Genomic DNA, 14,624 nt, shown 5'->3' on the forward strand with positions numbered 1-14,624 from the left:
GAGCACAAAGCCAACAGGCCCTCATAAACTCTCAGAGAGAAGTATTAACAAGGCAAGGTCACATTACAAAAAGATTAATGCTGTGCCAAAAATAGCTCTAGATCATGATGACACATAAACAATTTTCCTGAAGAACAAACAGTAGGAAACAACAAGCTGTGAGGCGATAATTCGATTTAGGAGTCCTGGTAATAAAACGAAGAACATTACAGAGCAAACAGTTTGTGCCCCAGTACCCTCCAGAATTATTAGAATTACAGCTCCATCCTTTCATATGTGCCACAGATCACCAACATATTCTGGACCCACTACCATATTTGTTGACCATACCCTGCTTAGCTACATCCAGCCAGGACTGCAGAGCAGCTCTCAGACCAGTACAGACGTTCTCCTGACATGGGAGGATGAGTTCCTAACTGGCTGCCCAGTGGGTACCTTTGCTGCCAGTTCTCAGGCAGCTTAAGTGAGATGCTAGAGCCCGTGATAAACCAGTGATGGCACACTGAGTAAGAAACATCAAGGGAATGCTACAAATGTGCGTAACTACATAGAGAGAGAATCAGAGTATTGTGACTGCTGAGAAACCAGTACCCAGAGGTTAGGAGGGCCCTGTAACTAATGTTACAGTGAATCAGGAGTGGTTTCACTGATTTGGTCAGGCTTTCTTTGGTCCAGAAATTCAAAGGTCAGGTTAAATTCCTAACATAACTGGTTGCATGCTCCATGTGATTTTACTTCCCCTAGGTGTCTGTGGTGTCTGTCTCCAAAGCATTGCTCTATATAATTTTCCTATACAAGGCAGAGCTAGTACAAGGAGTATTGTGCCTAATGTAGGTACCAGATGGAATTTTGCCTACAACTTATCAAACATGTATGAAAACATTTACCATTTTAAGCCCTGAGCTCTCTCCTCCTCTCCTTGCTGATGCAGAAATCTGGCTCAACTTGAAGTTAACAACTGATCTTAATTCTTATTTTTTGGTTTAGACAGAGAAATAAAGCAGACATATATTCTACTCCTTTGCTCTTGTGCTCATGATCTTTACAATGCATGCTACTTTCCAGGGTCCACAAGGAATACTGAAGATTGGCAGACTCTTTCCAAGTTAGATATCCACTGCAGTAATTGTAACAGCAGCCAATTCATCCAGGTTACAGAGTGATGCTTTAGAAACAGCAATGAAGACAGCAAAAATGGAAGGACAAACCCTATTGAAGGATTTTAAAATTACACAGAAAAATACAGATCCTTAAACATTCAGATACAGTCCTTTCAGGTAAGGTGGGCAGAGGCCTAAGAAACAGATGCATTCCCATTAGGAAAAGATCGACCATCTCCAGCAGATATGCTGCTAAATTATTTTATCATGTAACAGATTGTTCAGAAAGGATGTTAAGTTTCTTCAAGATTTTTGCAGGGATTGCAAGCATATGTAAAACATGAAAATCACCACAACCAACCTACCCATTCTTCTTTACTGGAAGAGAAAGCCACAAATCGTGCAACCCTAAGAATGCTTTAAAAAACCACACTCTCAGATCTTCCCCATAGTAAGTGTCATCCTTTCTTAAAGGTGACCATGACCACGTAAGAAGTCATTGGTCATTGACAAATGAAATATATGGACGACCTTTAAAAAAAAAATCAGAGCTGACAAACCAACCACTTCTGAAACTGAAATTCACACAAGGCAACTACAAATGCTCATTCATTGCCAACAACTAAAAACACACTGAGGACACCAAAACCAACTAAAAACACAACACGACATCAATTAAACTGATTTAATGAACCTTGCCTCATACTAGATAGAAATGCGTCTCCTAATGTGTTTTTAATTGCCAGACTAGGTCTTTAGGTTGTGCCATGTGCACTGGTTATTTCTGTTAGTTGGTTAGAAAAAGGGCTGGAATTGGAAAGGACATGGAAGTTCCTCCAGAGGCATCGCTGATGAGCAGATTGTGAGGATCAGGGAAGAAAGTCTGGAATAGGCAGAAATAAACAGGAATTTTCACAGGCCTAAGGCCATTTGTGTTTGGCAGGAACTAGCTTTCTAGTAAAGACTTCATTCCACATAAAAATATGAGGGGTTTAGGGATCACTGCATTTTGCCAGTAGGAAGCAAATAAAGCCCCTTCCTTTTGGGAAACTAACTGCTTCTTACAAATTCTTACATATAGACTTGTATTTGTAAAATAAAGAAATATGTTTATAAACAGTGATTTCTAGTTGCATTCACCTAAATTTTAAAACATTTTTTGTTTCTGGAGGAGAGTAAGAATTGTGCATGTGCGCCTTCTCACCTTGTGGATGTCACATAGAATCATAGAATCGATTGGGTTGGAAAAGACCTCCAAGATCATCAAGTCCAACCCTTGGTCCAACTCTAGTCCATTTACTAGATCATGGCACCCAGCGCCACGTCCAATCTGTGTTTAAAAATCTCTAGGGATGGTGAATCCACCACCTCTCTGGACAGCCCATTCCAATGCCTGATTACTCTCTCTGGAAAGAATTTTTTTCTGATATCCAACTTAAATTTCCCCTGGCAGAGCTTAAGCCCGTGCCCCCTTGTCCTATTGCTGAGTGCCTGGGAGAAGAGACCAGCCCCCACGTGGCTAGAACTTCCCTTCAGGTAATTATAGACAGTGATGAGGTCACCTCTGAGCCTCCTCTTCTCCAGGCTAAACAACCCCAGCTTCCTCAGCCTCTCCCCATAGGACTTGTGCTCCAGTCCCTTCACCAGCCTTGTTGCTCTTCTCTGGACCCGCTCCAGCATCTCAATATCCTTTCTGAACTGAGGGGCCCAGAACTGAACACAGTACTCAAGGTGTGGCCTCACCAATGCAGAGTACAGGGGAAGGATCACTTCCCTGGTCCTGCTGGTCACGCTATTTTTGATACAGGACAGGATCCCATTGGCCTTCTTGGCCACCTGGACACACTGTTGACTCATGCTGAGCTTCCTGTCAATTAGTACTCCAAGGTCCCTTTCTGCCTGGCTGCTCTCCAGCCACTCTGTGCCCAGCCTGTAGCGCTGCAGGGGGTTGTTGTGGCCAAAGTGCAGGACCCGGCACTTGGCCTTGTTGAACTTCATCCCATTGGAATCAGCCCATCTCTCAAGTCTATCCAGATCCCTCTGCAGAGCCCTCCTGCCTTCCAGCAGGTCGACACTGCCTCCCAACTTGGTGTCATCAGCAAATTTGCTGATGATGGACTCAATCCCCTCATCTAAATCATCAATAAAGATGTTAAACAGGACTGGACCCAACACAGACCCCTGGGGAACACCACTGGTGACTGGCCGCCAGCTGGATGCAGCTCCGTTCACCAGCACTCTCTGGGCCCGACCCTCCAGCCAGCTCTTAATACAGAAGAGGGTACACTTGTCCAGGCCATGGGCTACCAGCTTTTTCAGGAGTATATTATGGGAGACAGTATCAAAGGCCTTGCTGAAGTCCAGATAGACCACATCCACAGCCTTACCCTCATCCACCAGGTGGGTCACCTGATCGTAGAAAGAGATCAGGTTGGTCAGACAGGACCTGCCCCTCCTAAACCCATGCTGGCTGGGTCTAATCCCTTGTCCACCCTGAAGGTGCTGTGTGATTGCACTCACTTCTGTTTTTCTATTTTTCTCACTTCTCACATTATTACTATGCTCATCATTGTCTTATTTTGCTTCAACAATCCCTGTGATTAAATACACAGGAACATACCAGTTCTACATTCTGGATTTCTTGGCTCCAGTAAATAACAGCATTTGCCAGCTAGAACATACTGCCACTTATGTACCCTTCTCTCAGCTGACTGCAATGGTGACTAGAGCAGTAACATTTCGCCCTGTAAGGTACTGCATTCTTCACTAGAGGCATTCATATCCATAAAAGAATGTAGTGTTTTGTTTTGCTAAATATGCATTTATGTGCTTTTCTTCTCTCTTGTGCATGCACACAAATGCTGGCAGGTGAGGTATGTAATTTTTAAGCTCTTCTGAACTATTAAGCTCTAAACATCAGTGACAGTTATGAAAATCCAAGCCACATACATCAATCATTCACATTATTTTATTAATATTTATTTTGCTGACTTTTCAAATATTTTTTTCTCTGTGAGCCATTTTAGCTTGCATGTCACCTCATAGTAATTATGATGAACAGCATATGGAAAGAGGGAATACAAAAAGAGAAATCCAATTTTTCACCCCTTCTAGGTACAAGTTGTAGAACAAATCACTGTGTTATTTTCCTTATGCAGCGACACATTCTCTATGCTAATTTTACAGAACAAATGGTTATAATTCAGTTTGCATCACGACAAATACATGATTTGCAAAGGAGATGAGGGACTTCATAAGTAAAATATAAGCTACACAAGAAGAGAAGCAAATACCCCAAGGACAAGCAAAATGGACTCCTTGGAAGGGGCAATTTTGCACCAAGGTGGAGCTGTACTGGAAACACGAAGGATATTTCAAATGAGTGCCCGCCTAATTTCACTGTTAGTTCCTTATAGCAAATTTTACATTATGTGCAGATGGCATTCAGAGGGAGAAAGGTATTTATTGATTTTTTTGTTTTAAGCTGACATACGATTTTGAGGGTTTTTTTCCTTCACACAAAAGACCTCAGCAGTTTTCAGTGGTAGCAGCTGCACCTCCCTTTTCCAAGACTGCAAGAAAAGATGATGTTCCAGTTTTCATACAAGGGGGTCTGGGGTACACTGGATGTTTCAGATCAGATACTGGGTTTTCTGAGTCTGTGAGTTTGAGAAATTTTAAAGAAATACTGCTTCCATTCTCATACATGATTCTTCAACATCTTGCATCTTATTCCAACTGTAAGATCCAGATCAAATTAATACATGAAGGTTTCTGCCACTCTCTGACTTGCTGTGGCCTCACTCTGCGTTTTTGTAACTGACTTCAGTATTGCAACACCCAGCTGCTAACTCACCTGAGAGCTACCATTTGTCAGACATGTTTTGTGTTTCAAAGCATTTTCTTTTGAGCAAAGCTATTTTACTTGTTATTTCAAATTTGCTATGTTTGTTCTGTGGCACTCTTTGCCAAAGAGGTGCAAATAGGAAGGCAAGAGGTCAGAAGGGCAGGGTGTCCACAGAGCCATGGACAGCAGCTCAACTCTGGGCCAAAGAGCAGATCTGTTCCTGTGAACTGCATCTCCCAACACCTGTAAGGTGTTTTAAGGTGTGCAACCATCTTAAAACAGAGATGACAGTTTAAAGAAGTATTAACCATGACTGTATGGTCTTACCTTTGGTTTTTTCTTATAATTCTATATGTTACATGTTTTACTGAATTGGCTAAGAGAGCATAAAGAGAAAGATTATTTAACAGCAATTTATCACACAAACATACACAAGGCTACACACACATTTCAAAGTACCTTCACTTGTTCTGAAGTCTTTGTTTGACTAACACGCACAGAAAAAATGTTGGGATGAAAAATGGCAAAGTCCTTAAACATCAGCTCTTTGCATTAGTTCCAACACTGATGACAGCAGCCAGTCTTTCTCCCAGTCAGAGTCGGTGACCCAGCACCAGTAAGGAAGTGTGACCTGTATTGCATTGTGTTCTATGCCCCATGAACAAAAATGTCAGCTCTGCTCGAACTGCAAAAACCTTTATTGCTATTGATGTATGAGAAAGGGCTAAATGTAAATTTAACAAAAAGAACCTAGCCAGCCTTTGCACTATGGGACTTCTGACTAATAGTAACATATATTACAGATAAACGTAGTGGATCTGAAGGTTCACTAGAGAAAGTAAGCATGGATGCCTAATTTATATGTATGTTTTTCTCTACAGCACTTTTCATATTGTGGCCACTTTTCAACTTGCCAAACAGGTTGCATCAAACCTGGCGATCATGCTGCTTTTCAGCACAATGAGATTCTACCCCCAAATACTACCATATCACATAGGCATTCTATAAACACTGTGAAATGAACTTCCTCTCAAGAGTTTACAAATGGAAGAAAACGTTGGAGGAAAAAAAACAGATTCCCAATGGAAACAATGCAGAGATCAGAGCACAGTTTGTGTCTGCTTGACTTCTGGACCATAACTACACTTAAATCACACCTCTCCAAACTCAAATGTGAAAAAGCACACAGGAAACGTCCCCTTCACAACACATGTGGATGTGCAAGGTCAGTGTTCTATAAATTCTCAGCTTCAGAGGCAGAACTGCAGGACCAGCAGTTTATAGGCAGCTCCTGCTGATGTTTCTAATTGCTGTAGTCTAAATTATGAGCATTCTTCACAGCAGCAGCACAAAAAATCCCTTCTTGTTTTCATCTGCTAAAGCTCAGCTAGCATACCTGTTCATGGGGCTCATTAGTGTGTGCTACAGATGTTGGTAGATAACCTTGAAATAAAAAAATATTAATGTGGCTGAGCTCTGGTCTCATTTGGTTTGAGGAGTTAGAACTTGTGCGCTTCCTTCAAGCTGCACCTCTCAGCAGGGTGTTCAGTACATCATATTCCTGGAGTCTGGGGGTGGTCTGTTTTCTTAAGCATCTACTCCACAATTCTTTGGCTTACATGCACAGCAAAGAATAACCTTTTGTTTCTGCCCTTCGCCTACTTGTGTCTTTGGTGGAGACAGACATGATCAGTAATATTTATTTTAATATCCAAGTAAGGGAAATGTACCAAATAGATGCTTCTTTACTATTTTTCATTAACCTACATGCTATTTGAACAGTAACTGAGCATGCTACAAACATTTATCAGCTAACACTGTCATTTCCCACAGTCCTCTGACTCCTTAAAGCAATTTACTTGTCCATTATCCTAACTCACCTTTGAATGAGAAACTAATAAACCTCATAGGAAGAGAATTCTTTTTTCCAGAGCATTATAAATTCCTGACTTTTCTTTTAAAGTGAGGAAACTGTTGAAGATGAAAGAGCTTTACAGGTGTCTGCCTTCTGTGAATCTATGACACACAAACCCATATGCTTAACAACTTTGCTCACTTCACAAGCATAGGGAATGGAGAGATATAAGTGCCTTTGAGCAATCAGGTTCAAATCATGACATGTTTTTGTACTAAAAGATCAAGCTATACTTTCCTTCCTGTTACTTGGTCCCGCATAATAAATGAAATCTGCCTCTTCCTCGCAGTTCATGCTGGACCCTCCATTGGAGTGAAGTATCCTGATTTCACTGTGGAGGTGTGTCACAGATGTTACTCAGGGCACATGCTGAGGATGAACACTGTTTAACAGTCTCTTAAATTGGAATTCCATTACCATCGTATGAATTCTGATCAGAGTTGAAAAGTTTACGTGGCATTCATAATCCACTGGTTCAGTTTCTCTGACTGCACACTCTGCCTATGTGGACTACTGCTGTCAATTCTTATAGGAAAAGAGCACAAAAAGTTAGTTACCGAAGACTAGTCATACACAGCTGTGTGAACAGGACTAGGTTTTCCTTGGCCCAGAAACTCTCATTAACTTTGTAAAACTGCATAAATAGTGGAACACAAATAGGAGCTGAACCCTCAAAACCATCTAGGTTTGTTATTATGATCAGAGTGACTTTAATTATAAGACCAAAGGTCAAACATTAGAAAGGAATACATAAAAGTATACTTTCTTTCCAGTCAGTTTTATAGATAACAGAACATATTGAGATTGGCGATAAGAGAAATTCTTCATTTGTGGAACTGAATAAATGCCAGCATCGCCAGTGCATTTCAAATGATATTAAGATCAAGGTAATCCAGATACTTTTGATTAAGCCAAACCATTAGCAATACTTCTCCTAAACAGCTTTTCACAAAAGGAAATTCTGCAGAAACGCTTTGAAATCAGACATCAAAGTCAGGGAAAAAAAGAAGACATTCTAGAGCAATAATAGGAAACACAGTGAAAAACCTACAAAAACATGTCATTCTATCTGTTGTTGCCATGTGTTTTACAGCACTGTGGGTCAGCCATCACAGCACAACATGCCCTGTCCAGGCTTCAGGGAGTGGGGAACGACTGGAGGGTTTTACCTGTCAAAAGAAGGCTTCTCTCCACAGTCAAATGCATCCTGTAACTCCTTGACAAGATTAGCCTGCCCAGGCAGTCGGAAAAGGCCCTCTTCCCTCAGCCCCCGCTGTCGGATAAAATCCACGCACTGTTCCACCAGCATAGGAGCCAGGCGGTTCCCATAGCGCTTCTCGTATCGGACAGTATCTTCCAGCTTCTGGCCAAAAATACCTGCACCAAAAATAAAGATGGGACTTGGCTGAACATCATAAAAACTTTGAGAAGCCTGTGCCTTCTATTGCAATGCACACAAGTTACATGTCATTTAAATGCATGGGCAATTAATATCCTCCTTTCTTAAGAATAAAATGCTTAATTACACCTAAGATACTCTTATGGAAATACAGTGCTGATGTATTTTACAACAATACTCAAAACCATTATTTAAAATAAAACACCATTAATTATCTGCAAGACCGTTAAGTGTAGAAAATGCAGAAATAACACAATTTTCCGTCACAAAACTTCTGATTCAGAAGTGATCTATATCTCTATCTTCTTTGGTTAATGCTTAATTATCTATTAAAATTAAGTACTTTCTGTATGAGTTTCACACATGGGGGTAAAAGATTTAAAAACATACTTCCAGATTTTGCTCCTACTTAACCAGTTTATTTTTCAATATAAACAAAGATCATTCCTGTAATATATTACCAGCTGCTTTATCACTGCCTGCTTTAGCATCCATAAATTTTGTGTACGAAAAAAAGTTCCTGACACTACAGGTGAAGTATGTCAGACAAATGGCAGGAAACCTGTGTTCACCCTTCACCTCAGAAGAACACAAAGGTTTTCTGACAGAATTACCTTCAACCCTGATCTGAGGCTATCACTGCTAGCCCTGAAAAGACAAGATACCCCTCATAGCTTATTTTGACTCTCCCTTTCAAAGTGCAGAACAGGCCATCATAGCATCACAACAATGTTTGGCCATGTCCTCTGTGATGGAAGCTCTCTCTTGAGATGACCATTTGCTGAAGAGTCCTGGGGCTGAAGCAAGGCAATTCAAATTCTATATATAGCAAGACACTAAATCATTCTAAGGCAGTCATGATTAGAAACTAAAGAGCAAATAACTACCTCTACCTCACTTTTCCAATTACATACACTATAAACTTAAAAACAAACAAACAAAAAAGGCATTAAGTGAAAGTGTGCCCCTCACTGAGCATACAGTTCCTGCTGGTTTAAAAATTTTCAACAAGAACAGAGTTGGTTTGGTTTGCTTTTTCTAAAGAATGCCCAAAGTTGAGCTAGTCAGCTTTTGATTTTGACTCCAAAACTTCATTCACCCATAAATTACAATGACATGGCTAAGAATCCATAGGCCAAAGTAGCATCCTTCAGGGTAAGCTTCAATGCATACATTTTCCTCTAGCAGAAAGGTAACTTACACCTCAGCTGTAGGGGGGACAGTTGCCTTGCACATGCTCCAGCATGATAGAGCAAGTGTCAAGCTGATCACACTGAAGGTCTGCAGTTTGTGTTTAAAAGTAATTATTTTTAACTACAGCACAGAAAATAACTGCAGAGAGTAACTGATGTCCTGCTAGGACATACAGAAAGTCTCCTGAGATGCTGAGCAACTTATTTTATGATTTCCATGGTACCCACACTTGTGGATGCCAAAACCAGCAGTAAGTAAGGGGAATTAACATCACACAGTCACTCTTTATTAGCTTACTTGTTTCATGTTGTACAAAGCCCAACAAGTAGAAATTAAAGAGGGAATTTCTGAAATTTCATAGTGAGTCAAGCTTAAAAGAATACTGACTGATGTGGTGTCTGCAAAGTTTGGGTTCTTCAGTCTGGCAGAGGAGTTAAAGCGTGTTTTCTTCATTCTTACATACCTTCCCAGTGCCTCCGACAAACTGCCTATGCGGATGGGAGGATACTAACTGAATTCAGGTTTCTTGTGTTTGTCTGAGTTAAGGGTTGCAGCTGGTCAACACAGTCCTTCCAGTTGCTAGACCCTTCTTCTGAGAGGAATGGAATTAAGGAGGAAAGTCTATTGGAAGTCAGTTAAGGAATCTGTATGATTATGGGAGCTTGGAGATTTCCAAGTCCTTAATGTATGAGAAGGCTGCTGTTCAGTACCCCCCAATTTGTCCCTTCTCCTGGCTGAACAAGCCCCACTTGCTTTGTCTTCCCTCAAAGGGCAGGTGGTACAGCTCCTGAGCACTTGAGTAATCCTTTGCCCAACTCCGTTCAGCATTATCTCCACCTCCTGGGTTTTGTGGGGTTTTTGTTCTGTTTTTTTTTAAGGACACAATATGTGGGATTTGGTGTAAATAATGCTAAGCAGAGGAGGTTAATCACTTCCCTCCTTCTTCTAGCTGGTTACTGCCCAGACTTCTGTCAAATCTTCCTTGCTACCAGGCCCACTGCTGGCTCATGCCCAACTTACTATCCCCCAGGGCAGTCAGGTCCCTTCTGCAGAGCTGCTTCCCTGGGTTATTCCTTCTTAGTTGTAGGACTTGGCCATCCAACTCCAGCTTATCCTATCAAAATACAGACTGAGCTTCCTTCCAAGAGCTCATGAGGACCTCTCAGTTTTAAACACAAGGGATTTTGCCTCTTTTCAAACAAAATAGGATAGGGTATTCCAATTATACAATTACAATGTATGTATAATCACAACTCATGCCCACTGACAGTACAGTTAGTAGGAATAAGCCTTGTCATACTGTCTATACTTTCTTCTCACCATGCTAACTGTCTTTAATTAGTAATGTGCATATTGCTGCTCACATTTGCAGACTGCTTTGGAATTCATACCAATAATGACAGTGCAGTCAAAACACATCACTTCCTATAAATACCTTTTTGGATGCTGCCTTTGTTTTTTAGTTTGTTTTAGAATTGGTTTTCAAAGCATATCTAAGAGATAATGAATAAAATCAGAATAAGGGGTTTTTTGTAGTCGGAGCCATATATTATTATTATAAATTGCTGATGTGCCACAACACAAAATGCATTGAAAACAGGATGCAACCATAAAGCATCAAGATGTCTGTAACTAGAATTAAACACTATTTTTAGGACAAATAGAAAGTAACAAGTGATTCACACACAGAAGCTGACAAAGATTAAATACATGGACACGACAAATTTGATTCTGCATTGTAGCAGCAAATTGTAGGTATTGTATGAAGAAAACCTTAAAACTCCCTGTTATCTGAAGGAAAATAAGACCTGATGTGGTGGAGAGGAAAAAAAATTAGTCCACATCAGAGCCTAAAATTTCTGGGTTCTGATCCCTTAAGTGTAGACACTGAGTGGTTTCTATTACTGTCTACAATAAGGGAAGTTGTAAATGAAGCAACTTTCAATGAGACACTTAAAATACACATAGCTAGGAATGCTTGAAGGAGAGACAGAGTAACTAGAGCAGTTGTCTCAGATTTAACAGATTTGATTCCGATCCTACACAATCCTCTGAACAGTTGCACAGAGTCTGAACCACATCCTTACACGGCAGAGAAAGCCTCAGGGACTTTGTTCCCCATATACATGAATGGTGATAAAACCATACTTACCTCTCAGGCATGAGGATCTCCACACAGCTCTGGGAAACTCATAGCTAATGTGTTAATTCAGACAACCACGCAATAACCTAAAGTTAAGACCTAAGTCTCACGAAAAATCATCACACCTTGAAGTCATCATTTACTACTTTCTGCATTCTCCAATTTGTTTGGCACTGGAATTCACTGGAATTCACTGGCAGGGTTGATTTGGTGTCAAAGTGTAGGCTGAACTCCTCCAAAGGAAGCATTTCCTCCACCTAATAAATGCAGAACACTGCACCAGGCAGCATTTGGCCATGAAAGAAATCAGTCATGATAAGCCTGCACAAATATTGACTTCAAGTTACAGACTTGTTGGTGCCTTCTGGCAAAAGTACTCTGTTGCCAGGGGCAGAAGTGGTAGAAGCACAAGAACTCTGCTTCCACATCATGTTGTCATAGCTTTTACCTTGCTCATCATCTTTCTGGTGCCTGTTGGATTTTTCACTGTTTTGGAATAAAAGCCATGACCACTGCCCTGTAAAATGCACCTCCTTTCACTGTCCCTTTCTAATGCTTTCATTCCCTCTTATGTCACACCTAACTACTACACAGATACTGCACATGAACAGTTTATGAAGATTAAGACATTGACTAAAAGGAAGCAAAGGCAATGCTATGAAGAACTGTAGTTGCAAATACACAGTTACCTCTGAGGCTGGCAGAGCCAATGGTGAACACTATCAGCTATAACTGGTAACTACTAGCACCTCCTCTAGGAAAAGACAGTCCAAGTTATGGAGACTACAACATAATCAAAATTACAGAGATACTTTTACATGCTGTTTTTTAAAAGTCAATTTCCACTACAGTAACTAAACAGGAACATCTCTGTGGAGGAAATAAAAGAGCCCTCACAACTCATGCTGTAATCCAAACCCAAGTTGTACTCCTAACTCTCAATGTCTCCAAAATCCACATATGCACAGATGCCAAGAGCTGATCTGTCATTTGTTTATCCTTGGACAGGGTGCCATAAATTAACAAGAAAGCATAAGATTCAGCATAGCAGCAGCTTTGCTTCCCCACAGCTGGGGGAAGGCAGGAAAATGTACAGAATTCCAGTTCTGACCAGTCATTAGATTTAATCAGCAGAACTGCTTTTTCAGAGAGCACTTTTAGGTCTTTAAAGCTATATCCAATTAAGCGAAGATCACGCATAGCATCAAAGAGGAAAATCACATGCTAGCAAAGGGCATGCTGAGCAGTTATTCATTAACTACAACATTCCCGTGGCAGAAGTTTTGTAAACACCATGAGCAACTGGATTTCCACGATTAACAGATACACAGAAACATTATCAAAGACTATTTCTAGTGTTATATGCAAATTCTGCATATGTCAACTCAAGAGCTGTGAAAGCACTGTGGTATTTTTATGGCACATATTCACAGTTAGAGTTTGGTTTTAAAATCTAAGAATACTACTAGTCAATGATTTCCTCACTTAACTGAGCAGAGGCAGGGGTCACATTTCAAGTCTACTAACTTCTGATTCAGGAAGAAAAAAGATGATCTAGGTGGCTATTCTGTCACCTTGCTCCCTAAGGAACGGCTTGAAATAAGGAGTAGCTCAAAAAAGGCCATCTGATGCTTTGGCTCTACTGCACCACATGCACTCAGTGAGCCAGAAGGTTTCAGAGAGCAAAAAGCACTGAGGGCTGATTCCTTCATAGACGGCCTCACCTGTACATGTGTTCTCCCAATGGGAAGCAAAGGATTCCAGTGCTTCCAAAACAAGTTCTGATTTTATGGGCTATACTGATCAGCAAGGGTCAGTTAAGGTCAAAGGAACTCAGCTTAGGATCAGGATGAGAATTTCAAGCAACTCTCAATTCTACATCAGTAATTCACTGACAGCGAAAACAACTGATCCCATGAATGGCTTTCAATAGCAGGGCTGAAAACAAAGGTCCTGGAATAACACAAAGTAATGGCTGCATAACACCTAATATGCAGTTTTAAATTATTATTATTTCCTATCAGCTTTCTGCACAGATGTTCCCCAGCAATAAGTGCTGTTTTGAGTGGATCAAAGGTAGGGAAAATTTTCTTGTTCTTTACAGAATTTTGTAATGTACAGGAGAGGAAAAATCCCACAAAAAACAGTGGCAGCAGAATTCTTTTCCTGATTGAATAATTTTCTTTCCTTCAAACCTTCTCCTACCCCACAGTCAGTGTGATGCCAACATGTAGATAAAGCAAGATAAACACCTGCCTTGGATTTAAAATATTTGCACCCCCAAATAACCAACTTAGAAAAAACAACTCTGGAATAAAAGTAGAACTAGATACAGGAAAGGAAATGAGGCCGTTTTAAAAACATCACTGGGAACTTATCACAGTTGATGACATCAGGCACTATTTCTCAGCACTATTTCTTTGGCCACAGTCAATGCCATTTCCTCCTTCAAGACTCTGACCACCCAAATACACCATCCTACTGAATGTTCTCACCACTGCATGCCACCCTCAGATAATGCTTTCTTCACTTACCCTGCATGTTCTTCCCAGGAGGCTCCATGGTGGTACTTAACCAGAGAGCATCTTCTCTACATGGAAGTTTAAAGATGCTTGGCTCTGTCTCTGTTCACAAGTTGCCCTCTGAGCATTGACTACTCCTATGACATGACCTCCAAACAAATCTGACATCTAATTTTTTTGTGCCAATCCCAATGGTAATTTGATCTGGATTTCCAGAAAGGGTTCTATGCCTGGTGTCACTGGTAAAGATCATTACATATCTCTGCCTGAACCAAAATGTATCATCATTCCCTTCCAATGACTAGTCAATGACTTTCCCTGCTAATTTTATTTTCTGCATCATGTTGCACAGCTTAACACTAACTGATCTACTTTATGAACGTATGGACTAGGTTTGCAGAAGGTTAGTTTTGCCCTTTTTTATACCTAGGTATACAATCCGCAAATGAGGTTATAGCAATTTGGTATGTCAATTAATAAGACAAGTGTTGTTATCCTAATTTG

At 40.6% G+C, this 14,624-nt stretch overlaps 1 protein-coding gene across 4 annotated transcripts in view; it reads right to left on the bottom strand.

Annotated features, from left to right (window-relative positions):
* Window positions 1-14,624, bottom strand: part of ARHGAP24 (Rho GTPase activating protein 24) — a 209,276-nt gene that overhangs the window by 14,774 nt on the left and 179,878 nt on the right. For all 4 annotated transcript variants that reach the window (XM_071555764.1, XM_071555767.1, XM_071555768.1 and 1 more), the window contains one exon: window positions 8,032-8,239. In XM_071555764.1, the coding sequence (XP_071411865.1) occupies window positions 8,032-8,239 (208 nt within the window). The remainder of the gene's footprint in view (window positions 1-8,031; window positions 8,240-14,624) is intronic.

Source organism: Pithys albifrons, chromosome 5, assembly GCF_047495875.1.
Source record: "Pithys albifrons albifrons isolate INPA30051 chromosome 5, PitAlb_v1, whole genome shotgun sequence".
NCBI lineage: Eukaryota > Metazoa > Chordata > Aves > Passeriformes > Thamnophilidae > Pithys > Pithys albifrons.